At 35.9% G+C, this 25,719-nt stretch overlaps 1 protein-coding gene and 5 pseudogenes across 2 annotated transcripts; 3 read left to right on the forward strand and 3 right to left on the reverse strand.

Moving 5' to 3' along the window:
- The first annotated feature begins 419 nt into the window (after window positions 1-419).
- On the forward strand, window positions 420-2,828 carry LOC120161285 (annotated as a pseudogene).
- A 233-nt stretch (window positions 2,829-3,061) lies between these two features.
- On the reverse strand, window positions 3,062-7,171 carry LOC120162007 (annotated as a pseudogene).
- Window positions 7,172-9,165: 1,994 nt separating this feature from the next.
- On the forward strand, window positions 9,166-12,426 carry LOC120162017 (annotated as a pseudogene).
- A 611-nt stretch (window positions 12,427-13,037) lies between these two features.
- LOC120161392 lies at window positions 13,038-14,569 on the forward strand (annotated as a pseudogene).
- Window positions 14,570-15,465: 896 nt separating this feature from the next.
- LOC120162028 (pyruvate kinase, cytosolic isozyme) lies at window positions 15,466-23,495 on the reverse strand. 2 transcript variants are annotated; one of them, XM_039172219.1, is made up of 4 exons: window positions 23,489-23,495; window positions 17,439-17,693; window positions 16,615-17,073; window positions 15,466-16,464 (listed from the first exon to the last, which is right to left on the reverse strand). In XM_039172219.1, the coding sequence occupies exons 2-4, from the start codon at window positions 17,688-17,690 to the stop codon at window positions 15,652-15,654; spliced, it is 1,524 nt and encodes a 507-aa protein (XP_039028150.1). In that variant the 5' UTR covers window positions 17,691-17,693; window positions 23,489-23,495; the 3' UTR covers window positions 15,466-15,651. The 2 variants fall into 2 exon arrangements, with proteins under 2 accessions (XP_039028150.1, XP_039028156.1); XM_039172225.1 differs by lacking the exon at window positions 23,489-23,495 and adding an exon at window positions 17,725-17,861 and having other exon boundaries at window positions 17,439-17,691.
- LOC120161295 lies at window positions 19,876-24,505 on the reverse strand (annotated as a pseudogene).
- Window positions 24,506-25,719: the final 1,214 nt, after the last annotated feature.

Raw genomic sequence — 25,719 nt, forward strand, 5'->3', positions numbered from 1 at the left:
GGACTTTTTAACTCGCTCCATTTAAACCCGCACCGTCAAAACTCGCGGGCTAAACGGACGGTATACCGTATACCCACCTCTAATGAAAAGAGGAAGCAAAAATGTCATTGTAGTTTTCCCCAAATCAGTTGTACTAATACCCAAAAACCAACCGTGAAGGGGAAAGGTACAAACTTTTCCAGTTAAGCAAACGAAAGGCAAGCAAATTGCCACCAGAAAGACCCCATTTTCTCCCCGCTTCAAATTTTAGATAAAACATTTATTATTATATTTACTTTTGTAGCCAGCAAGGAGGGTTTGTGTTTATAAGCAAGAAAAACAAGTAGAGAAGGAAAGCCTCTCATTTTGCTCCCATCCTGTTTCACTTCTCAGCTCACCTCACCTCATTGAGCAAACTTATTCTTCCCCTTCAATTTTTCAATACTCCAAAAGAAATGGCGGAGGAGAAGAAAGCCTCTGGAATTTGGCCAAAGGTTAAACCTTTTGTCAATGGTGGTGCCTCTGGCATGCTTGCTACCTGTGTCATCCAACCCATTGATGTGATCAAGGTGTTTTTTTTTTCACTCATCTTTTAGTAGATCTGATCTTCAAGTGTTCCCCTTTCAAAATTGAACATAAAGATGTCACTTTTAAGGCCAAGTATGGGTTTTCAGTTCTGGGATTTGCTTGGGGTTGTGTCCTTTCTGCTAATGATCTTTTGTTTTTGTGTTGGTTCGGTGTAGGTGAGAATCCAACTGGGTCAGGGATCGGCAGGAACTGTCACCAAGAACATGCTTAAAGAGGAGGGTGTTCGTGCCTTTTACAAGGTTCTTTTCTGCAACTCCATTCAAGTTTTTGATTTTTTTAAAACTTGATATAGCTTTTCAGATATTGGATCTGTTATTGGCTTCTGAGACCTGTGTTATAGTCTTATAGATGCTGGATCTTTTTTACTTCTAACATTGTTTCAATTTTCAAAATTTTCTACATTTTTGTTAATGGTTTATATGGAATTATTTATTGATTTGAGTTCCCAAAATATTGGAATTTAGTGCTGTTTCATGTGATGAGATGTGCTTGTTGATTTTGGCACTACTTGAAAGTTGAAACTGCAATTTTGCTCATTTTTGGGATTGGAAATCCTGATATTCACACGATTGAGTCATTGAATTTCCTAAATAGTGTAAAAAGTATTGCTTTGAATCATTGCTATTTGGTCTGGATCTGTTCTACAATGAGGCATTTTGAATTGTTTCAATATTGGACCTTGGATATATAATAGTTCATACATAGATACAGTGACTTTATCATGATGATTTTCGAAATTAAAAATTCAGTTTTACATTCCAATCAGAATTATGTTCTTTCAGATTTCTCTGAGTCTTTTGTAAATTTTTGGACAGGGGCTGTCTGCTGGACTTCTCAGGCAAGCTACATACACAACTGCTCGATTGGGATCATTCAAGTGAGTGCCATTGCAATCCTTTGTGTGACTTTGATTATATGTTTCAAGATGTTTCCTTTCTTGTTATGATGATCAACAGTTTGATTTTGAAGCGTGAGCTTTATTTTTATCTTATCCGCATTTGCTTTTTCCACTGCATATGTGTGGGGTGATTTGCTTTTGAGACTAAACTTGTATAATCTATTCGGTTCTGATTCAGCTTTTGAACAGTTTCAGTTGTTTTGTATAGGATGTTGACAAACAAAACAATTGAAGCCAATGGCGGGAAACCCCACTATATCAGAAGGCTTTGTGTGGTCTGACTGCTGGTGCTATTGGAGCCTGTGTTGGCAGTCCAGCTGATTTGGCACTTATCCGAATGCAGGCTGATGCCACTCTGCCTGTTGCTCAGCGCCGAAATTACTCCAATGCATTCCATGCTCTATATCGGATTGTTGCAGATGAAGGGGTTTTGGCACTTTGGAAAGGTGCAGGCCCTACGGTAGTCAGAGCCATGGCACTGAACATGGGAATGCTTGCCTCATACGATAAAAGTGTCGAATTTTTCAAGGATAACCTTGGCTTAGGAGAAGCTGCTACTGTGGTTGGTAATAGTCTTTCATAGTAGCGTGCATATATTAACTATTATAAAATCTTTCGTAAATCTATCATATGTTCTAAATATTTTGGATGAACAAAATGTAGCTTATCGCGAACTGATACTTTGTTGGTATAGTCGAGTAGCAGAATTATTAGACGTTATTACCAAGGAAATATTGGCTCTCCTACTTTTATTTGTTCATTAATTCAAGAGCCGGTTTTTACTACCTCATTTATAATTTTCATTGGTTGGGTAAGGCATTAAGCACTTGGGCATATCTGCTTGTACCCTTTATCCGGATAAACTAAGAAAGATGTATGGTCTAATGAGGCTAGCACGAAATATTATATTCCGGTTCATGGTTTCTCTTGGTCATATGTTTCATTTGACCGGATCTTTCTCCGGTTAGATTGTAGTGCTTTTCCCGATTCTTAAGACCATCATTTGACATGCATTACTAATCCTAGAACTTATTATTCGGCTTTCTCCCCTTTCCCATGTTGATTAATGTTCCTTTTCATGGTCGCAGGTGCAAGTACCATCTCGGGTTTCTTTGCTTCAGCTTGCAGATTGCCTTTTGATTACGTGAAAACACAAATCCAGAAAATGCAACCCGACTCCTCGGGCAAGTATCCGTACACCGGCTCTTTGGACTGTGCTATGAAAACCCTCAAGTCTGGTGGTCCATTCAAATTTTACACAGGGTTCCCTGTATATTGGTCCATTCAAACCCGACTCTCAAAGCTCCACCATGAAGCTTTTTGTATATATCTGAGGATCGGATGCTCTTCCTCATGCAGATGACTTGGATATTCCTCAACCAGATTCAGAAGGCCGAGAAAAAATGGGCTTGTAGAAGTGTTGTCGCTTGTCGGATTGCATCGAATAAGCACACTATTAAATTTAAAACTTGTACAAAAATTATATAAGGAGAAAAAGATGTTGGAAAAAATAGAAAAGATTTAATAAAGACAAAAGGCACAAATATAGATCAACTTAATAGATTAATATTAATGAATTCAACCAGCGTTTGATTCTAAAACACACGTGAAATAAGTAAGCATTGTTGAAAGGGTCAAATTACAATATATACTCCAAGCCTTACCTCCATTATTTCCTATGGAACTAAACTTCACATCTTATCTCCAATATTTCTCTGTTAATCAAACAGATCAAAATCGGATTATTTTCAAGCCTTGAATGAGAGAAGGTGGGGATGACAACAGAGCAGAGCAGAGCACAAGCACAATTGCATCTCTTATCAAACAACTAACAGAGGCTCTAAACCAAACTTGACAGAATCAGGATTACTTATTTTACCAATTCCACCAGCAGGCATTCACCTTTGAGGTGGATCCACTGTTCGAACATTCGCACCAACCATTCCTTCGATGCGATCCTTCGTTATCTCCACAAAATGACCTACTATTTCGTGGAACTGCTTTAGTCCCGTCAGTGGGAGAATGATGGAAGATCGGTCAGAACCTGCAACCTGCGATGTTGAGCCATCTTATTATCAACCTATACAGTCCATGCATGCACTTTCATTATATATATGTGTGCGCGCGCGAGCTTAATATGAAAGAAAAAGAAAGTTGAACGGAGGGTACTTCGGATATCCTCAAGAAATGTCCTCTGTTGTTGTTCCCAAGATCAAAGAAAACCTCTTCTGATCAGCTCTGATCACTTTTGAAACCCCATGTTACCAATTTCGTCTTGTGCTGGCAATTCGACTGATCTATCTACATTTAAATCAGAATTTGAGGTAGGCTGGCTGTGTCCAGATATGAAGCCAGCCCCGACGTCATCTGAAAGTCCAGCAAGGCCTTCTGAAGGTTCGGAACTGTTCTGTTTCAGAAAATCCGTATAAACAAAACAAAAAAAACCAGATTGAAAGATTAAATGACACTAAATATGGAATTGATGTGTAACTGCAGAACACTGTAAAGGGAGGAGCATAGGAATGTAACATGAAGGTACCTGATTTGGCAATATGAAAAGTCTTGATGCCTCATTGATATCTGCTAATATGTTCCTGAAGGCTTCCCACCCTTCATCCCTGGTACTTCCTGCTGGCACAATAATGGTACTGCGGTTTCTGCTGACTGATGCTTCAGACACCTTCATAGATGATTTCATTAAAGAAATAGTTTTATTTTTTTTTAAAATGGCGAACTCAAAATTTTGACTTTTCCTATCTTCCAAACAATTCAAAGTTGTTGCAATGAATAAAAAACAAGATACAATACTACTTACAAAAAAAGAAATCAAAGGCACTACGAGGTCAAAAATAGCACTAAAGCGTCATTTTCATAAATCATAGCTCTAAATAGTCAAATCGTTTTCATTATTTTTGTGCTCACAAGCATACATGCATGTCAGTGTTTGTGAGTGTATCTGTATGTGTTTAAATGAATGTCTATTTCTAGCATAATTCAAAAGAAAAAAAATACAATAACTGCCAGATTTTACAAAATTTCCCCAATAATTTATCAGAATGATCTGATTCCTCTTCAGTTAAATTTTCTTCCCTCTTTCAAGATATTCGCTGGTTATTTACTCATTTATTTATTTTTCCACTAAGAATGTTCAATTCTGAAATGAGAAACCGCCTGTTCTTCATTGTCCTTTAAGAATCTATGTTTCAGACATATCCAACATGTATCAATGTGTAGATCAACCCTACAAACATAAAGAAGGAACATACAAAAAAAAACATTCTTTGTATAAGATACATCCACATTTGATATTCACACATGGCTCTTAGAATCACACTAAAACAGGCAGAAACAGCTTTAGGAAATCAAGACAAAGGCTGCTCATAGAAGAGAACATATAAAAATTGATTTCTATAATAATCCATGATGTGGGAAAATATATTATTTTTATAAGGTTAAAAGGTAAAAAAACAATCTGAGTCGGATAAGGCTCAACCTGTTAATGATGACTATGAGAAGCCCACGACGTGGCAAGTTACATGAAAATCAATTTGAAGAGACTGACAGAAATTTAGACTTATCCTTTAATATAAAAATAGACAAATATGAAGACAGTTCTGCTTTTGAAGTATCTTACACAGTAAGAAAAAAATGTGAGTATCAATGTTTTTCTACCCTAACTAAGCTGTTTATAAGAGGGGCTTTACTAATGCTCTTAGGTCAAGAAGGCTAAAGATAAATTGACCCACAATGACCATCTCAGTTCAGCTAAAATTCTACTTGAGCAATTCACATATAGTACAGAGGTCAACAACAAACCCAATGTGCCTCAAAACCAACTATCCCAGATCTGAAACCAATTATTTCCTACTGAAAATGATATAGACGTTGGCCGGAAACAAAGGCCTTCAGAAACCAAAAGGAACTGACTCAAAGGCAACAACCAGAACTTTACCAACTTTAAACCTGGAAAGAACTAAAATCAGAAACCAAAACTGCTTAAAAAACCTAACCCATCCCATCCAATTGTTACCTCTAATTAAGATAAGGCTAGCAGAGTTTTGCAAGGAATACAAATTGGAAGACGCAATCTCAAATTTGAGCAATAATAAGCAATCTACAAGTTCATTTGCAAGGTTCAAGCAAGCAAAGTTGATACCTGAACCTTCAACACAGCAATTGTGGTGATCTGAAATAAAACTATTAATGATTGCTAGCAGGAAAGGGTGAGAGAACCAAGCACCAAAGATCAGACTTTGGAGATGAGTATTTAATTAGAGAAGCTAATACCATTTTACAGAAGGAAAACCCACAATTCAACATACACTTTACCTGGAGGAATGGAAGGGAAGTTGATCCAAGGTTCAAACAACCAAATTATCAATGAAGTAAATATAGACAAAAATTATAGTGCTCGAAAATAGATATTAGGAGCCTCAAGGAAGCATTTTTGTTGCTTGGAAGTAAAAGCATCAATTGATGCTAGAAGACTGACAGAATCAAACATGACATTTCAGAGAAAGAATATTGAATTGGAGGAGCTGATATCATTCTCATAAAGGAACCCTCTGGAGCAGCAACAAACCCTTTAAACCGAAGGTACGAAGAAAAAGCTTCATTAGCAAGAAAAAGGGTAGATCTCATGCAAAAAGCATTTAGAATATTCTATGTGCATTAATGTTGGATGCTAATATCCTATAAAACCCGCTTTAAGCAAACACTAAAGTCAACTTTCCTAATTTGTGTGGTATAGTCATTATCCAAGATGAGTTATTGTAAAAGAGTTCGTGTTCATCCATCCCCATTTCAAGCTAAGAAGAACAGGAGAATTGAATTTAAGGAACAACACAAACCTCTTCAATTACTTCAGAAAAATACCATAATCAGCTGCAACCTTCAATGGCGAAAGACGAGATATTATTCACCACTATAAATTATAAAAGGTTAGGGTTCTTGATATGTGCAATGATCAATGCTTACAAGTTACAATTTCTGGTTGAAGACCGATAACAAAAAGACTTAGCATTCGAAGTGCTATAAAGCCAAGGCTTAGTTATTTACTGACATCATAATTCATAGCAAAGCATATCATTCTCCAGCACTATCCAATTTAAGAAGAGATCCGATCCCATAAACCCATCCTACTGAAACTCGACATCACATACAGGAAACAGTGAATTCCATAGGAAAAAGAGAAATGGAAGTGGTAGAGTGAAGGTAAATACTAACAGTAAGATGCGTACCTTCAAGAAACGACCCCTTCGGTTCTCGCCAATGTCGAAGTAAAAGACCTTACTGTCGAGCTGCAATTCCTTGCTGAAGAGGTCGCGCTCGTCGGAGTTGACGTAGTAATTGAAAAGATCGAGAACCAGGAGATGCCGGAGGAAGGAACGATGATGGTTGACCTGGTAGCTGATGTCTTTTCCGAGATTTTCAGATAACGACCGCGTGGGTTCTCCTTGAGATCGAAGTAGAACAGCTTGTGTTCTACCTGGAGCGTTTTGAAAACCAGCTCCACATCGTTTCCTCCTCTTTCTGCTCCGCCACCGCCGCCTCCGGAGTTCCCTTCCATGTCCCCCTTTTTTTACCAGGAAAAGAAAATTAAATAAATTATAAGCGTACGATGATGACTGAGGAGTAGGCTCCGACGTGGGTGGGTCTATCTTGGCAGTTGCTGCAACCACCTAACAAGACTAGCAAATGGGAAAACTGAAGGCCTAAGCCTATCTAGATTAGTTATAATAACCCCATAATAAAATATTTAAAGCACATTGTTAACATTAATTAATTTTAAAATGTATGAGATAACCCCGACTCGATTCCACCTCTTTTTTTAGGTAACATAAGGTTTCAATGATTAATTATTTCGCCCCCAATAATCGCATTCATAAAATTTCTCTAAAGTTCCCACAAGGTATAACTAATTGAGATAAATCTAATTAAAAGATTCGAATGATTTGAATTGAAAAGTTATATTTTATCGTTCAAATTTTATTTATTTTAAATATAAAATAATATAGGGTTAATTAGAGGAATTATCATTTATATTTGTATTTGTATTTTGTCTACTTTTAGTAACTGATTTCAAAATACATAAGATATAATCACACATTCGTTTTTATTTAAATAAATTTGATCACCACGAGTTGTTGTCGTTAGACCACTAACGATTTGTTAAGCTGACACGGAATGGTAAACTACATAGTTGACCACTTTTATTTTAGTTTTATAAACATATGGTCACTCAATTTGAAAAAAACATAAGTTTTGGTCATTTACGTTATCGTCTTATTAAGATTTGGTCAATGAGACATTAACTGTCATGAGTTTGATGACGTGATCCGTTAGTAAAAATGTTTAATTTTTATTTTAACCCTTGAATTTTAGATAAATTACAAATAATGGGTTGCTGAAATATTTGGGTCACTGAAATATTGATTATCCCAACCTTAAATCAATTTATTCCCAAAACCCAAAGCCACGAAAGGAAGAGGAAGAAATGAAGCCACAAGCGGCAGAGGTAAAATTTTAACAAGAATTGTTTAATTTCATTGCATATTGTCGAGGAATATATAGTTTTGATGTTTTAAAAATACAGGGAAACACGTCTTAATGCTACAGGTTGTGAAGCCATTCACATTATTGAAGTTGAGACAACCTTCATTTCTTGTATAAAGATTCGTTTGTCGTAGGAATATTGATTCACTGCGTTGTTTGTAGCCTTCAATTCTGTCTCTTTTCTGAAGTATTGGTTTGTGGATATACAATTACATATTACATGATTTTCCTGCCACAAGCGACGGAGACACGTAGAAGTAGGCACAAGTGTGGGATAGAGTACTTGTAAGATGAAAAAAAGGGTAAATTAAAAATCTATCCCTAAACTATTTTGTGTTTACAAAAAAAAATATTTAGTATTTTATCTAAAGGTCAAGATTTAAAATAAAAATTAATCATTTTTACTGACGTGTCACATCATCAAACTCACGACAGCTAACGTCTAAGTGGTTAAATCTCAATAAAGCGATAATGTAATTGATCAAAACTTATATTTTTTGAGTCGAGTGACCATACATTTATATAACTGAAATAAAAGTGACCAACTCAACTCTGTAGTTTACTCTTATGTGAAAGCTTAACAAATGGTAGTGATCCAATACAATCAACCCGTGATGACCAACTCTGTAGTTTACCCTTATGTGAAAGCTCAATAAATGTTAGTGATTCAACTACAGTCAATACGTGGTGACCAAATCTTATTTAAATAAAAACGAATGTGATTATATCTTATATATTTTGAAATCAGTGATCAAAAGTGAACAAAACATAAATATAAGTGATTATCCATGTAATTAACCCAATCATATATGTCTGAAAGACTCTTAAACACTCTTCAATAATAAAAATTTATACACTTCTAGATAATCGTATTTGAACTTAAAATGTTAAGATGATAATAATATAATCATTGAAATCGTGTAATTCGTGTTAAAAATAATAATTAAATAAAAGAATTTAATGATGAAACATTGATAGAAATACAATCGAATCATCATGAATTGATGAAATAGATAATTTGTAAAAAATTATAATTAAAAGATAAAATAAAGTAAAATATTAATTTAAGAAATAACATATATACAAATTGAATGACCCATTTGTAAAGAATAATTAGGACTGGTTGAAAAAACAGATTCAACCGATCGAAAGAAGTGCTTGCTATCACTAGGAGGAAGAGGGAAAAATGAGTTTGAGAAGAGCAAATAAAGAGGAGAGTGGAAATTTGATGATTATGTGAGGAGTTGATAATCTTGTGTCTCAGTTCTTGAATGAAAGTAATCTTTTGTTGGAAAGGAAAAGAAAAGAAAAAAAATAGAAAGAATAGGTTTTGATTTGATTGCTTTGAAGAAGCAATCAATCAAAATTGTATGAAACGCAGCAGATGATGGTTTGTTTTTGCTCTCAGAATGTGAGAGATTGTCTTCACGATTACGATAAGCTCCTGAATGTCGCTGTCATCCTCATTTACATTCAAGTAAATTCTTCCTTCTATCTTGGAATTAAAATCAGAAGAAATCTAGGGTTTCTTTGTACCTTTTGTTAAAAAAGGAGTTGTTATTTGATTGATCAGATTGGATGCTCCTTGATCGGATCCCTCGGCGCACTCTACAACGGTGTGTTGCTGATGAATTTGGGGATCGCATTGTTCGCTTTGGTCGCTATCTCGAGCAGCAGTCACAGCTTGGGCCGTACCTACGCCGTTTTGCTCTTCTGCGCCATTGTTCTTGACATTTCTTGGTTCATCCTCTTTTCCCGCGATATTGGAACATGTCCAGTCAGAGTAAGGGGATGTTGTTCGTCTTCTCGCTCAGATTAACGCTCGCCATGGAGATCTTGGGGTCTTGCGTAAGATTCTTTTCGTCCCTGTTATGGATTCAAATATATAGAGTGGGAGCTTCGTATGTAGATAGTCGTGCTAATCCGCGAGAACCTGATTTCGATGTGAGAAATAGTTTTCTGAACCCACCAACTCTACCCAATTCCAGACAGCGCTCGAACAGTGATTCTGATGACGCCTTAGGATCTTATTACTCCCATCTTTTTGAAGACCGTCGACGCAGTAAAAGTCAATTTCTGGTATAACCCTTGTTCCTCTTGTTATTTAAAAGCCAAAAAAAAACTTGATTGTTCTCTATCTTTTTCTTTTCCTTTTCATAGGGTCATAATGATAAGAGTTAGTAGAAATGAATCTCCTGGTACCGAAAGTTTGCCTGTTGGGACAATTTCTGGCTAATCATGTAAGCATCTTATTTTCCGTTACGAGTTTAGGTTGACATTGTCACTTGTTTGAGTTATGCTTTACTTCTTTCTTTTAACAGCCTAAACTTCCTTCTGCAATTGATTCGATAGCTCTTATGGGTAGCTCAAGTTAGTACTATGCCTTTTTTTACTTCTATATATAATTATATTTTGATGTTAATAATACTACCGTGAAGTCATTTCATTGTTTGAAGTTGTCATGCAATCTTTTTCTGCAAGGAATACTTACGTCTTTTCTTGTCGAGGTAGTGTTCTAAGTTTGAAGATTAGCACGCTATTTGTTAAAGGCTTTCTGCTTATTTGGTTTGAATGTTGAATGCTCTTGATATTACCTCTCTTGATTTGCAAAACGTAATTACATTTTATTAACCAAAACAATGTAACAGAAATATTAAAGATTCTGGTGAATTTCCGATAAGAATTCACTTGTTCCTGCCATTTTATAAAAATATCGACTTTTGAGTATTAATATCAATCTGACTAGATTTTCTTCTAACTACCATCAGCATAAAGTTTGGTAATAAGATGGAATGTGCTTCACCATTCCTCTAAACAATTGGTTCCTTTTATCCTCTTAGTCTTGTTTATTCATGCAGTTCCTAATCCTTATACTTTCTCTCTGTTCTGAACTTGCACCAGCTTGTTTGAAGAAATCATCATTCTAAACATTATGGGTCATCATAAATTACATCATACCATAGCAGAAAGAATAAATTTTTGCCTGTTTCCTTTTTGTTATAATAGCTAGGTGAATAAGCTTTCCAGGGTTTTTTCTTTCTTTCTTGGGTTCTTGGATGAAAATGTTGATTGAGGGAAAGAGTTCTTCATACCTTAATAGGTACTTATGAGCTAAAGGCCTAAACCCTTATATAACCTAAAGCCTAATGTTTGAAAGCTTAGCACAATGTGACTAGTATAAAGTACCCTAAGATTCTAAAAGCCCAAACCAAACCGAAAATTGCGATTAAGCTTATAAAATATAATAGGGAGAAAACGAATATCCAAATACTTAACTTTCTCAAAGTAGATGCTTTCCGCTTTGCACCTTTGTAAATGATGTTAAGCCTAAGCTATTTAAACTAAAACTACATAGTAGTTATAAGATTAACCCTAAATATCAATACATACAGTATAAAAAAACAGAAGCATAAAGACTATTGCTTGACAATAAGCAAAACAGTAATTATTTTAAAAGTTCAGAAAGAATATAAATGTCTAAATTGTTTACTATTACATTCATGAGATACAATACTAAACTGAAGAAACAAAATCCCATAATGCCTTAATTTGTATATTTCTATCCCAATAGAAACCAAATAAATAAGAATCAAATGCTTAGAACCTGTCAAATATTTCTTCATTCCTAATGAAGATTGAAAAGGAATTGAATTATCAGGAGCGAACGAAGTTAATTAACTGTTAAAAAAACTAGTTCTTATAAGTTCATACTTTTGCTGCTTTTCTTGTCTTTTTCCGCATGGATTTGTCAATACAATTTGCAGTATCTACTTCTCTAATGTTTAGTTAAATTTGTTGTCTATTGCTTTGATGATCCTGAATGCTCCGCTTCATCTACTTGGATCTGTAAGCTTTTTAATTTAGTGGTTCATGGCATAGTTCATCAATTAATCTTTTTATGCTAAGCATAATACATTAATTTGGTTCTTTTTATTTTAAATTGTTGAACATTGCACAACAATATGTGATACAGGTTTGCGCAACTAATTATTGGTTTCAATAGTTTCCTTGCTGTCAGTCCATCACTTTGTTTGGTGCCTTTTAACCCAAACTCAACAATTGCAGGTGGAGAGTGCTGCAAAAGTGCCCAACTCTTTGAATTCAGCCACTTCTGTAAAAAAAATCAGCTTAGTATTACCGATTTTAGTTTTGAAGCTACTTAAAATTTTCCGGCACTATACATTGGTGGGAGTTGGAATTGTCAAACTTCCTGCTCCGTCATTCTTTTTTACCAGGATGTAGGCTCTGCAGCAGTTATCTTGTAAGAAATAAACTGAGGGATTTTGAGATTTGTACATTTATAGTTAGCCATTGTTACATAGGCATGGTAACAGCTCTTGAACATGCTTTGCATTGATTTATTGCTTGGGATATTAACATTGAGATTTTAGATGCCATATGATGGATTTGCGGGCTTTTTTTTTAACTTTATTTGATTCGAGCAATGTAGGACAAAATTTGATATTGTAAGATTTCAAATAAGATTAATATATTTGGTTTGACAATATAGCTTCTAGTGGTATATACGATTATCAGTAGTCGACATTATTATTTAGGAAACAAAAACATTTGCTCTGTTCATCTTTATTTTCTCATTATATTAATTATATGTAATTGTTTATGAACTTTCCATATTAATATTTCTTTGAATTTAATGTTGGAACTTTAACCCATTAAAAAGATATTATAATTTAGTAAAATACGTTTCAAATTAAATAAAAAGACATTTTATCTTTAAAATAAATATCATAATTAGAACCTACCCATACATTTCACCAAATAAATATATATTTTTAATCAAATAAATTAAAAATAATATAATAAACTTAATGATATTATTATGGTAATCATAATTCTAAAAATACTTCTATATTCAATAAACCAAATATCCACTCAAGATTTGTTAGACAAATACTAATTGATTAAGCAAAAGGGTAATTGGGTAAAAAAAAATCTGCTTTGGACACATCAAAACCCCCAACATTTATTCTTGCACTTGCTTCTTCTACTTTAGTTTCTTTGCTGTTTTGCTGCAATTCAACGTCAAAAAGGTCAAAAACTTCTCTTTTGTATGTTTTTGTATCAGAAATCTTTTCTTTTCTTATTTTAATTATTGCACTGATTTGTTTCTTTTTCATAATTATTGGAAGAAATTCATGTTTTGGATTGGAATTTGAAACCTGATGCTTCCAGAGTCGCAGATCCTTCTACTCTGTTGTTTGATTTTGCTAAGAAAAAGAAGTAATCTTTGAGAAATTGTTTACTGTTGACATCTAGTTTTCTTTGGGAAGACTTTGAATTCTGGGATATTTTAGTTTGGGATTCTTTTCTTTTGTATGGAAATTGTTTATTTAGATCTGCTAAATCATTCCCAAAAAATAAAGTTTGATCTTTGATGGCAGATTTGCTTTCCATTTTACCTTACTGTAACTGGCTCTTGTTGTGATAGAACCTTGGAGAGATAGTTAAAAGAGGAAAAAGGATCTGTGCTGAGGAAAGGCGTGGGGGATAATGGAGGAAGCAATGGCCGCAACTTACTGGTGCCATCAGTGCTCTCAAGTGGTTACTCCGATCATGGAAGTCGAGATTAATGCTCGTTATGTCAAGGCGGTTTTGTAGAAGAAATGAGCAGTGGTACAAGAGACGGTGCTGAAGGCATGGATTCCGATTTCCAATCCGATCGAGCGCGCTCTCTGTGGGCACCCATCTTGTTAGGTATGATGGGTAATCCACGTCGCCGCAGAAGACTTAGACGTTTCGAGTTTGATGAAGAGAATTCTGATGGCAAAGCTCGCCATGGAGGTGATTCAGACTTGGACCGGGAACTAGAATCCATCACGAGGAGTAGAAGAAGAAACTCTGCGGCGATTTTGCAGTTGTTTCGAAGTATGAGTGTCGGAATGACATCAGAAACCGATAATTCTTATAATGATAGGGATAGGATTCGAGATAGGCAACGAGAGCGTGTAATTTTGATCAATCCTTTCAATCAAACTTTCATCGTCCATGGTGGTCAAAACCAAAACTCCAATCATATAGGGTCTATAGGAGATTATTTCAGTGGCCTGGCTTAGATTTATTGTTGCAGCATTTGGCGGAAATCGACCCCAACAGATACGGAACTCCTCCGGCACAGAAAGAGGCAATCGAGGAGAATGTGCAGTGTTCATGTGCTTAGATGATTTTGAGGTTGGTAGTGAAGCAAAGGAAATGCCATGTAAGCATAAGTTCCATAGTGGGTGTATATTGCCATGGCTGGAGCTTCATAGTTCGTGTCCAGTTTGCAGATATCAAATTCCCTCCGATGAATCCAAACCTGACTCCGATAGGCCGAGGAGTAGTAGGAACCAAAGAGAAAGTGAAAGTGATGTTCATGGGTATGGGAGTGCGGAGGAAGAAGGTGAGGGGGACGGGAGAAGCGGGAGAAGATTCTCATTTCCGTGGCCGTTTAACGTTTTGTTCACATCAGGATCTCAATCCAGCAGAGGGAATTCGTCGTCGTCTGGGAATACTTCTCAAACAGACGAGAATTGAGTCTATATGGTATTAGCGTCTTGTTTGTTGTTCAATATTCTATTCTGCCTTGCCTTGTATGTACAATAGTTGCTTCAATCTTGCAAAAAAATGAGTTGAATTTCTGTATTCTTGGAGATTCTTGAGCCTTGGAGGATATTATGAATTCTGAAATATTATGTAATCTCGTCTCTCTACACATAATCTAAGTTTTCAGATAACAGTTTGGGATGGGAAAGGGTGACCTTTGACTGATACTTTCAATACATTTTTCGTATAATTTAAAAAATATAATATTTCATCATTTCGTTTTTATTTAATTAAGATATATCATGTAAATGAAGAAATTTTAATAAAAATAATTATATCTTAATTAAATAAAAAAAAAAGACCAAATATTATATTTTTTAAATTTAATAAAATAAATTTTTTTGTAAAACTAAAACGAGAGTGATTAAGGAGTTTACCCTTTTAATATTATGGACTAATTTGTCAACATGATGAGGCGATTTTTTAGGGGAAGAGATGTAATTAATTAATTAATTAATGGACTTTCAGATTCTTCCCTCGCTGGTAAAGACAATGGACGGCTACGATCATTTTCGTCTTATCTAACGGTTATTAGTTGCGCTATGATGTCCGACATGGTTGATGGTATTATCTTAATAAAACTAACGGCTTTTATTAAAAAAAATAATATCTAAGATCGATTCAAATTAATCCCTCCCTATTAAATGAATCAATATGTTAGTTGTAAAAGCACAAAACAAAAACCAATTCATGACATAATTCACATTTACATTTAAAAGAAATATAATTAATATTTCTAATTAATATTTCTAAACCTTGTATGATTCTGAAGATTATAAATTGGTGGAACCAAAATCAGACCTGTCCTTAATAATTTCGTCAAAAAAGAACAACATTCAGTGTTTTTAGGTCCCAAATATATCATCATATCATTGTACCTGTGAACTTAATCACCAACTTTTGCATTCAAAATTAAAACAACAAAAACGATGAAGCATAAGAATGGCAGTGTGGTAACCCCTTGTACCAGGGAACCTTCAAAAAATGACATTAGAAATGCTTAACCGGATATCACGAGGCGAACGCACTCACTTTGCGGTCAAGATCTTGATCACGGATGCAGTTCCGATACGATGCAGAGCAACGATCGAATCCCCTGTGCGGCAGAGTCCCTTTGCCTTGGCATGCTGCACGGCAAACTCCAAAGCTTCCTCAGTTGTCTCCTCATGAGAAGCTCTGGCAGATCCAGCATATAAAACCGGGATCAAACCACGATAGACCAAGCTGTGCCTTGCTGGAGCTTCATTGCTGCATGACCAATCGAACGAATCAGTCATGATCTCGGGGACTGCCACGGATAAAATGGGCATTCCGGGTCTGTACTTTGCCACCAGCTTTGCGGTACTTCCTCCCCTTGTTAGGACCAATATAAGAGCTGCTTTTGCTGAATTTGCGGTTCTAACAGCTGAAGAAGCCAGGCTTTCTAACGGGCTCATCGGAACAGGTGAGTGTTCCATAATCCTTTTGAAGACATCTCCATAGTCAAGAGTGCTTTCTGCTTCTACGCATATTTTGGCCATGGTCCCAACGGCAAGTTCCGGGTAAGCTCCAGCAGCAGTTTCACCACTTAACATCACGCAGTCTGTGCCATCGAGAACTGCATTGGCAACATCAGTGGCCTCAGCCCTGGTTGGCCGAGGAGACTTTATCATGGACTCAAGCATTTGTGTTGCAGTGACAACAGGTTTTCCTTGGATGTTACACTTATAAACCATCACTTTCTGTGCTAGAAATATCTTTTCAATCGGAATCTCCATTCCAAGATCGCCTCGTGCCACCATAAATGCATCTGAATTTGCAAGGATGTCATCAAAATTTGCTACCCCTTCTTGATTTTCGACCTGCAACATCGTTTCAAAGGGGAAAAAACAACCATCACAACGGCATCATAAAATATTAACCCTGCCTAAATTAGATGTATGTATTACATAAATCTTCCTCCCCAAGAAATTATATACGGACAAGTCATATCTGAAATACTTCAAGCATACCTTCGACATGAGAAGAATATTCTTAGCATGCTTCCCAAGCAGCTTGCGGACCTCTACAAGGTCCGACCCTTTTCGGACGAAAGAAAGAGCAATCATATCAATTTGGTTCGGAACACCCCATTGCAAGATATCTTCCTTGTCCTTTTCAGTCAAGGTAGGAAGGTCAACAACAACCCCTGGAAGATTAACGTTCTTCCTCTCACCAAGCATTGCAGAATTTTCGCAGCGACAGTGAACCAGACCCTTTACTTTGTCGCAAGATAAGACGGTAAACGAGATTGTACCATCCGCACAAAGTATGACCATCCCTGGTTTGACATCCTCGGCCAACTTCTTGTAACTCATACTTATCAGTTTCTCATCGCCCTTTATGGTATAATCGGTGGTAATGGTGATTTCTTGACCCTGTTTGAGCTGAATTTTCCCATCCTTTAGAAACCCAGTGCGGATCTCAGGACCCTGAAAGTTTACATATAAAGAATCAGCTACAATTAATCAGCCAGACCTCTTCATATACGGACAAGTGTCGGATTCCGAGCGTGGTTAGATTTTTCTAAGTTTTCAATATAGATCTCATTAAAAATCGTCATGAATATGTCATTGAAGCATGTCATCAAACACTTTGATTGTTTCTAAGCAAACTCTTGAAGCATGGAGATGTAAACGTAGATCTATGATCATACAGAGGCAAGTAAGAAAAAGAAACAAGCAACCGGATCCAAGAAAACAAGCAGACAAGAGAGATGGATTAAAACTAAAAGAAGTTAACGCAAGCAAAGGCTTTGACTTTAGGTTAAAAGAAAAGGGTTTAAAGAAACACGAGCCTTGGTGTCGAGCATGACGGCGCAGAGAATACCAGTGTTGAGCATGCCGGCCCTGAGATTATCGAGGGTTTCCTGGTGGTATTCGTGAGATCCATGGGAGAAGTTGAAACGGGCGACGTTCATGCCGGCCCTCAGCAGCTTCTCGATCATGGGGACCGACCTCGATGCAGGACCCAACGTGCATACGATCTTCGTCTTGGGTTTCTTCTCCGTTTCAAAAGAAACTCCTCCGTGATTGTTATTCATTTCCATTTTCTTCTTTCAGATGAAAAAATATCTTTTTTTCGTCGTTCAACAGAGTAAAGGTTGAAAATTTAGATGAGACCCAGAAGACCGATGCGTGTTATGAGAAGAGATGACTTTGTTTGAGCATTAATTTAGTGAGAAAAATGAATAAAAAATTATATAATTAATAAATTAAAGAAAAGAAATTGGCTTTTTGGTTGCTTCACGAGCAAGACGGAAATCGGTGCTTAATGGGAAGGCAGGCAGGAACATGTTCCTTTCACAGTCAAAATTGTGAAACTCGCTATTTAATAATTATATTTTTAGAGTAAACTATGAAAGGCCCCTAAACTTTTAGGGTGCTTGTATTTTGATCACATATCTGTTAAAACTTATAATTCAATTACTAAACTTTTAATCCATTTTTAATACTATTACTATCGTCAACTATCGTTAAAAAATTGATGTGATATATTAATTTTTTTTTCAAAAAAAATCCTAAATTATTTTTAAAAATTGTCAGTCATCATCTTTTTTTTACCCTATCATTATTCTTCGTTCTTTCGATCATTGTCATCATTAAATATGCCATCCACCATATTCAAGAACTTTATCAATTTTCTATGATCGTCGAACCATTCATTATCGTCATTTCATCCAAATCTCGAAATAACATCAATCTCATTCGATCACCATCCATAACCATAACCATCAGTAGTAACAAACAATAGAAATAAATAAATATATTTAAAAAAAACTCATCTCGATCTTAACGAGTTTCTGATGAACACAACGATAGTTGCTCAATTTTAATAGTGAGAAGACTTCATTTAGTAACAATACTACTATAGTTTGATTTCAAGTTAATCCAATGATTAATAGTGACATATAAAAAATACCTTCTATTGTAATTTAAAGAAATTAGTATTTTTTTTTGAATTTGAATTGAAAAAAAGAGAAAAGAATAAATCGAATAATTCATTAATCTTTTTTATAAAATAGAAACTTAAGATGTTTTGAATAAGAATAAGACTTTAACTTGCTACGTTACTTTTTCTTAATGACAACTTGACGGAAATGATTTTAATAAAAATAAATTAAAAAATTTTATGATCGTATTACAAGTTTCAAAAGTTAAATAATAAAAATGTAAGTTCCTTAAAAGTTTAGGAATCTTTCACATAGTTTACCCTATTGTTTTGTAAACTCAATTTGATTTTGAATTGACCATGGACATTGGGACACAGATTTGGGCTTTTGCAGTGTTTCGAGGTTATTGTTATTTGACCCATGAAAATACGGACAAATGGAGTTTCCAGACGCCAAAAGGCCAAGGTCGCTGATTAGGCCTAACTCTGATTTCATTCTTCAATTTTACGAAAATAACAATTTAGTCCTAAGTTCGATTTCATATTTATAAAAATAAATATCATGGTCTAACTAGATGATACTATTAAATATTAATGAGTGTTTAGTTCATCAAATATAAAATTATATCTGATATTATGATTATTAAAAAATTAAAATATAATATTATTTAGTATAATTTAATATATTGCATTATATTATCTAATGTATTGTAAATTTGTAATGCAAGATTTTATTACTCGATAAGTTACACTCGTAAAATTCACCTAATTTTTGTTTTGGAATTTATAATATCTTATTTTATTAATAAATGAATGCATTTTTTATTAAATTAATTTTATATCTTCCTTCTCAAAATAAATAAACTAAAATCAGAAAAGATCAATAAGTAGCACTACTTTCTTTTAATGAAAATGACATGAAAAATAAGGAAAAATATTTTTTATAATTATTAAAATATGTTTTTTAATAATGGATTTGACTGAATTAACCATGATGTGTTAAATTGATGCAAGATAATCTCCTTGGATGAGACATTTAACTTTCATAAAATGTAGGGACGAAATTCATAATTAAACGCAGAACATATATGCGAAACTTCTTAGAGAAAGGAGAGGAGAAAAATAAATGCTTTATCGGTTCTCCATACAGATTTCGATGCGCTAAAAAGCGTATTGTCTCCCTCGCCTCCTGTGTCTCAGACATTGTGCCTGTCTGGTCGACAAACCAAGCAAATACCATGGGATCTGAACCAGAGGAAAAACAAAGCCTTATTCCCACTGGCTCATAGAATTTTTATTAATGAAGAAACAGAGCCATATGTTCAAATCAAATGACAGAGATGTTAAATGGCAGACCGAACTGTGAAATCATTCCCGGAGTTATTGACGAGGACGACCACCGGACTTCTAACATAATGGAAACCATCCGACCAAACTATTTCACCGAAATCGTATCTTCCTTCAGACTTCTTCAGTGGCTTCAACGTGATGTAATAAGACATTTCCCGCTTCGAATGCGAGAAGATCAACAACCTTGGCCAAATCATCACTTCCACTCCATCGGGCTCCTTGGCCACCACACCGAAATAAACCGCCGTCTTCCGCCCTCCCACGATTCTCACGGTCCTTTTGATGGTGATGGGGGATTGGAGATTTGGGATGCTGATGGATGGATAATTAAGATTGGCGTTTGTTTCGTGCACGTTCCGGAGAGGGGAGAACGATCATGTTTATTCGTTTTTCGGTGTATCCCATGTTGCAGAGGAAGGGAATGTAATCACTTGTGTTCATGTCGTAAATAAGTCCTGGATCAAGTGCTTTTAGTGGATTTATTTGGCCTGCACCCATCTCGAAAGGCGTTGAACCGGCCGTTGATCTACCGGAGAATAAAAAAAGGGAGAATAAAGATGCATATAATATCTGTTTTTTGGTTGAGATGAATCTGTTACTTAGGGGATTCCGCTAGATAGTTTTTTTATTGAGAAAATCGCCTCAGTGATCAAAAATACCTTATAATATACGATTTTAACTAACTTTTTTTGGATTTGCCAAAATGACCAATAAAATCGCAACGCGATTTAGAAAATCGCAACGTTAAAAAGAAAATCGCAACGGTCAAAAGAAAATCGCAACGCGAGCTTCCAAGTTCGCAACGCGACTGAGAGAATCGCAACGCGATTTATAAAATCGCAACGTTGAAAATAAAAAAATATTTGTTTCTCTAAAAAGATAGTATCCGCGCGGACGTGTCGAAGACACGTATTACCACTACCACTACCACTACCACTACCACTACCACTACCACTACCACTACCACTACCACTACCACTACCACTACCACTACCACTACCACTACCACTACCACTACCACTACCACTACCACTACCACTACCACTACCACTACCACTACCACTACCACTACCACTACCACTACCACTACCACTACCACTACCACTACCATTACCACGACCACGACCACGACCACGACCACGACCACGACCCGACCCGAGACGAGACGACGGCGGCGGCGGCGCGCGAGAGTCCCCCTTGTTCTCTTTCACTCAACAAGGAAATGCAAAATACAAGCCTTAAATATAATTCCCAATAGTGTTTCCAATACTATGTGGGATTGAGCATTACCAACACTTGTTCCCAATATCATTATTCTTCATAAGTTATCATCCATTACAATATGAATTATCGATAATAAATTAATTCATTTTAATAAGTATTTAAAATTATAACTTGATAAATACATGAAATAATTCTATTATTAAATAAAAAATATATTTTTTATATTAAAATTATTGAGATAGATATTTACTATAAAAGTAAAAGATTTTTTTTTCACGTACAACCTCTATGTGAATTAGTTTCACAATAAGGTATCGGTTATGCATTGGATTCTTTCGTATTAGATGGTCTTTAATAAGATCATCATCATCATTCTTTTGTTCAACAATACCATATATTAATGAGGTATATTGGTTCATTAACACGACTAATTCATATTGTAATGGATGATAACTTATGAAGAATAATGATATTTGGAACAAGTGTTGGTAATGCTCAATCCCACATAGTATTGGAAATACTATTGGGAATGGTATTTAAGGCTTGTATTTTGCACTTCCTTGTTGAGTGAAAGAGGACAAGGGGGACTCTCGCGCGCCGCCGCCGCCGCCGTCTCGTCTCGGGTCGTGGTCGTGGTAATACGTGTCTTTGACACGTCCGCGCGGATACTCTAAATCGCGTTGCGATTCTCTTCTAAATCGCGTTGCGAACTTGGAAGCTCGCGTTGCGATTTTGATATCGCGTTGCGATTTTATTGGTCATTTTGGCAAATCCAAAAAAAGTTAGTTAAAATCGTATATTAAAGGGTTCTGCAAATATCAAATCCAATCCGTTTGCTCTTTTGACAGCTGCTTGTGCTATTTCGTACACTAGTCCTGGAGTGTAAAAGCATAGGATTATTCTCCCAGTAGCTACTCTTTGTTTCCAGTTCCCCGAGCTGCACAGTCTGAATATACAATACATGTTGTAATAACATGTAAGAGAACTTCAGCTCGAATAATTTTGTCAAATGATTAACAGGGGCGGGGCTATAGGGTGTACAACATGAGCGATCGAAGAGGGCCTCAAAAAAATTAGATTTATTATAATAAAAATCTCTTTTTTCTGTTTAACTCCACTTTACGAGAATTGAGTTCATCTTCATGATCTCCCTATCCCACATAGTTAGGATTTGAGTTAGTAATATCACCAATCTCCCTATATATACTGCATTCAAACTTTACATTTTTAATAAGGAATTTGCAAGGGATCCGAAATAGCAAGGGCATCTTTTTAAGAATTTGCACAGGGCCTCCAACATCCTGCCCTGATGATTAACTCTTTGTTCTGTTGCATACAACATACTTACATATCACTCACCCATCATAAAAGTAACTGGTCCCATTCACCAGTTTTCCTTTGATTTCTTTGCTGATTATACTTTTTCCCTAGGAATTAAGAATATATCAGTACAAGTAATACAATATGCATGTAGAAGATAGGGAAGGCTTGGCACGAGTTGGTGATTTGATTTAATCTCGGTTTTCCCATTGGATGTCTGGTTTGATCTTATGATCTTGCTATCCAGTGATTGAGATTGACAAGTGTTTTGGTGTTCGGTTTTGTTCTCAAAGGCATCATGGAAGGATTATGGATTATCTTTGGGAACTTTGTCTCTATGTTTGATTTTGGCATTTTTTTTCAATGTTTCTATTTTTTTAATCATTGATCATTCTTATTGGCTTGTGCTAAATCTGTTTATTCTAATAAAAATCACCTTCATTTAGGAATTATAAGTTTTGGAAAAAGATCATATATGTTACCATTACAGAGAAGTTTCTGTCAAGGACTATTTCGGTTGGAAAACTTCGATCAATAGTTGAAGCAGCTACGCAAAGAGACCACGGTGCAACATTTTGGACTAGAGATGGCTCCGGACCATCATTTCCTGCAGAGAATACTACGGTGATACCAAGTTGCATTGCATGGAATGAGCCGATATCCGCACTTGATGCGAAGAATGGGGACAAAGGAGGTGTTACACCGAAGGAGGCTGAGATTACATTAACCCTGTCATGCAAAGCATCATCAAAAGCTGCTAAGATATCAGCTTCAGTGCAGATCCCATCAAGATTCATGCTCCAGCATACTTTGTACACTGCAACGCGAGCTCGAGGTGCTCCACCTCTAGCAGTGCCTTGGGCAATGCCAAAGAAGCTTACATTTTTTACAGTAGACCCAGCTGCTATGGAAGCGGTGTGCGTTCCATGACCAAGAAAGTTTCTTGCTGATCTATATTCAGGGTTACCGCTCATGTTCAAAGGCCCTTACTCTCGTTCAAACCCTTTGAGATAGTAACGTGCGCCAATTAATTTGCGGTTACACGCTATTGCAGGTTCAAACTCTTCTCCTTCAACACATACTCCTTTCCAAGATGATGGAATTGGTTCCATGCCAGGTTTTTCTTGGAAACTTTCAGATTCTGGCCATATGCCTTAAGATAGAAAAGACATTATAGGCATGTAAGATAGGATAAAATCGTATATTTTTCTCTTTCTTTCCTTTATACAATGATAATCTCTGTTTACATTTGCATAAAGACCGAAGCTACTAATTAGTGCAGTGAAAGAGATTCTTTGAACTTGTTATATATATAAATGAAGGACTTCATATATGCTGATTGAATACCTGAATCAAAGATCCCAACAACTATGTTGTGGCCGTAGGTGAACTGCACGGGAATAACTCGAGTTTCATCCAGAGTAAGGCCAAGAAAATCCTAGCTTCTTGTTGTGTGCAACTTTAGTGTCTTGCTCCGGAAGACTGATACTACTTTGTCCATCCCTGCATGCAATATTTTCTTCTATTCATCAAAACATTTCTTACTTGGAAATTTACTTCAGGAACTAGCAAGCTTTACATATATATATATATTAGAAAAGGTAGCTACTTACTAGCTAAGGTGGTTGCTTGAGATGAACTGAGGTTTGCTGAAAAACCCGAGAAACTATTGCTGTAGCTATAGAGGATTGACTGCTTGGCATCTTCTTCACTGAAAGAAACTTAGGTAGAAAATTTTAGTCAAAAGACATGTTTACTATATAAGATATGGTAAAAAAAACCTGGAAAACACATCAGAGAGAACTTGAATATGAAACTTGGAAGTGAGGATGGGGTCATGAAATTGGTTGATCCCTAAATAAACTATGTAAACCTGCATGGTTAAAATAATATGACCCAGTTTTCAAAAAAACAACATGAGGTTAATCAGACTTCGAGATCATAGGTTAACTGGAAAACAAGAAAAGGAAGAAGGACTTTATTGGGTAGAATTACATGACATGTGGACGTTGTGTGAACGAAAGAAAGTGAAATTGCAAGGGATACGCCCCAGAAGGATTAAAGATGATAAGTAGCCATTGTCTCCCATTGAAGAATCATATTGTTGGTTCAGGGGGTTAAATAGTGTAGTATAGGCTGTCATAATTTTGAAAAATCGGTAGTCGACCAAAGGATCAATGGCTATAGAGCGTGTCTTCAAAGGCTTTCAAGGCTGCAACAACACTGACATGCCTCTTTGAATCCATGATTATATTTCCCCTTCAAAGTTAGTTGACAAAGATGAAAATAACAGCCCCTACACTCTCCTCTCACCACTCTTGATTTTCCAACTTGTCTAGTGTTGTACCTATATACATCGATGATCTTAGGTTAAAATTAAAAGTAAAGACTACCTACATAAAGCTCCATCATATACCATGAGTACCATAGAGGGCGATAGGGCAATACATGTGCCCTTTCATCATTCTGAAGGCGTGTGTTTCATTCATGAATTAGCTCAGAAAAACTTTCTGCTTTCCTGCTAATGCTACCAGTACCATGAAACCATGCCTAAACCATGTTGCTATTGCATCATTTAAATCAATGTATGAGACTACCATAAAAGTTTTGGTCTATCTTTTCTGCATCACCTCACCCACTTTTTTTCTTACCATGAATAATGGCTTAACCTGGTGATGCTCGGAAATGAGAGTTTCCAGAGGTTATATAGCCTGCTTTAGTAAGGTTAACGAACACGTCTGCAAGAAAGGTTATATTTAGGCATGCATCAGATGCTTCTCTTTGAGTAGAATAAGTAAGGTTCCTTTTTCAATTCATTCTTTTCTTCTAATCCAAATAAACTATAGCTCATCTATAATACATTGTATGTGCTTCAATTATATTACCCTTATGCATGAAGAGGGTAAAGCTTCAAAGATGGAATCAACCTAACCTAGAAATAGGAGAATTTCATCTAGCTGGTAAATCGGAAACAAAAGAAAAAAATATTAAGCACTCATTGAATTATTGCTTTGATAGATGGTTTGCTAGCATATTGCGTAAATTGTGTTCCAGTTGTACTGTGTAATTACAAGTTCATATGATCAAAAGCCTAAGCTTACGAAGCAAGTCTAATCTTCCGGCATATACTTGCATCATTTGGCCTTCCTCTTCATGAACACTTAGAGCTTCCTTTTTACCGCTATACATTTTTCTTTTTCTCATGGCAATCCATAATTGCATCTTAATCCAACATCATAATTTGATTCAAGTAAAGTAGCCATTGTTTTCAGTGGCAACACAGATAGGTTTAT

The sequence above is a fragment of the Hibiscus syriacus genome, unplaced genomic scaffold (assembly GCF_006381635.1).
Source record: "Hibiscus syriacus cultivar Baekdansim isolate YM2019G1 unplaced genomic scaffold, ASM638163v2 tig00002880_pilon, whole genome shotgun sequence".
In the NCBI taxonomy this organism is placed as follows: domain Eukaryota; kingdom Viridiplantae; phylum Streptophyta; class Magnoliopsida; order Malvales; family Malvaceae; genus Hibiscus; species Hibiscus syriacus.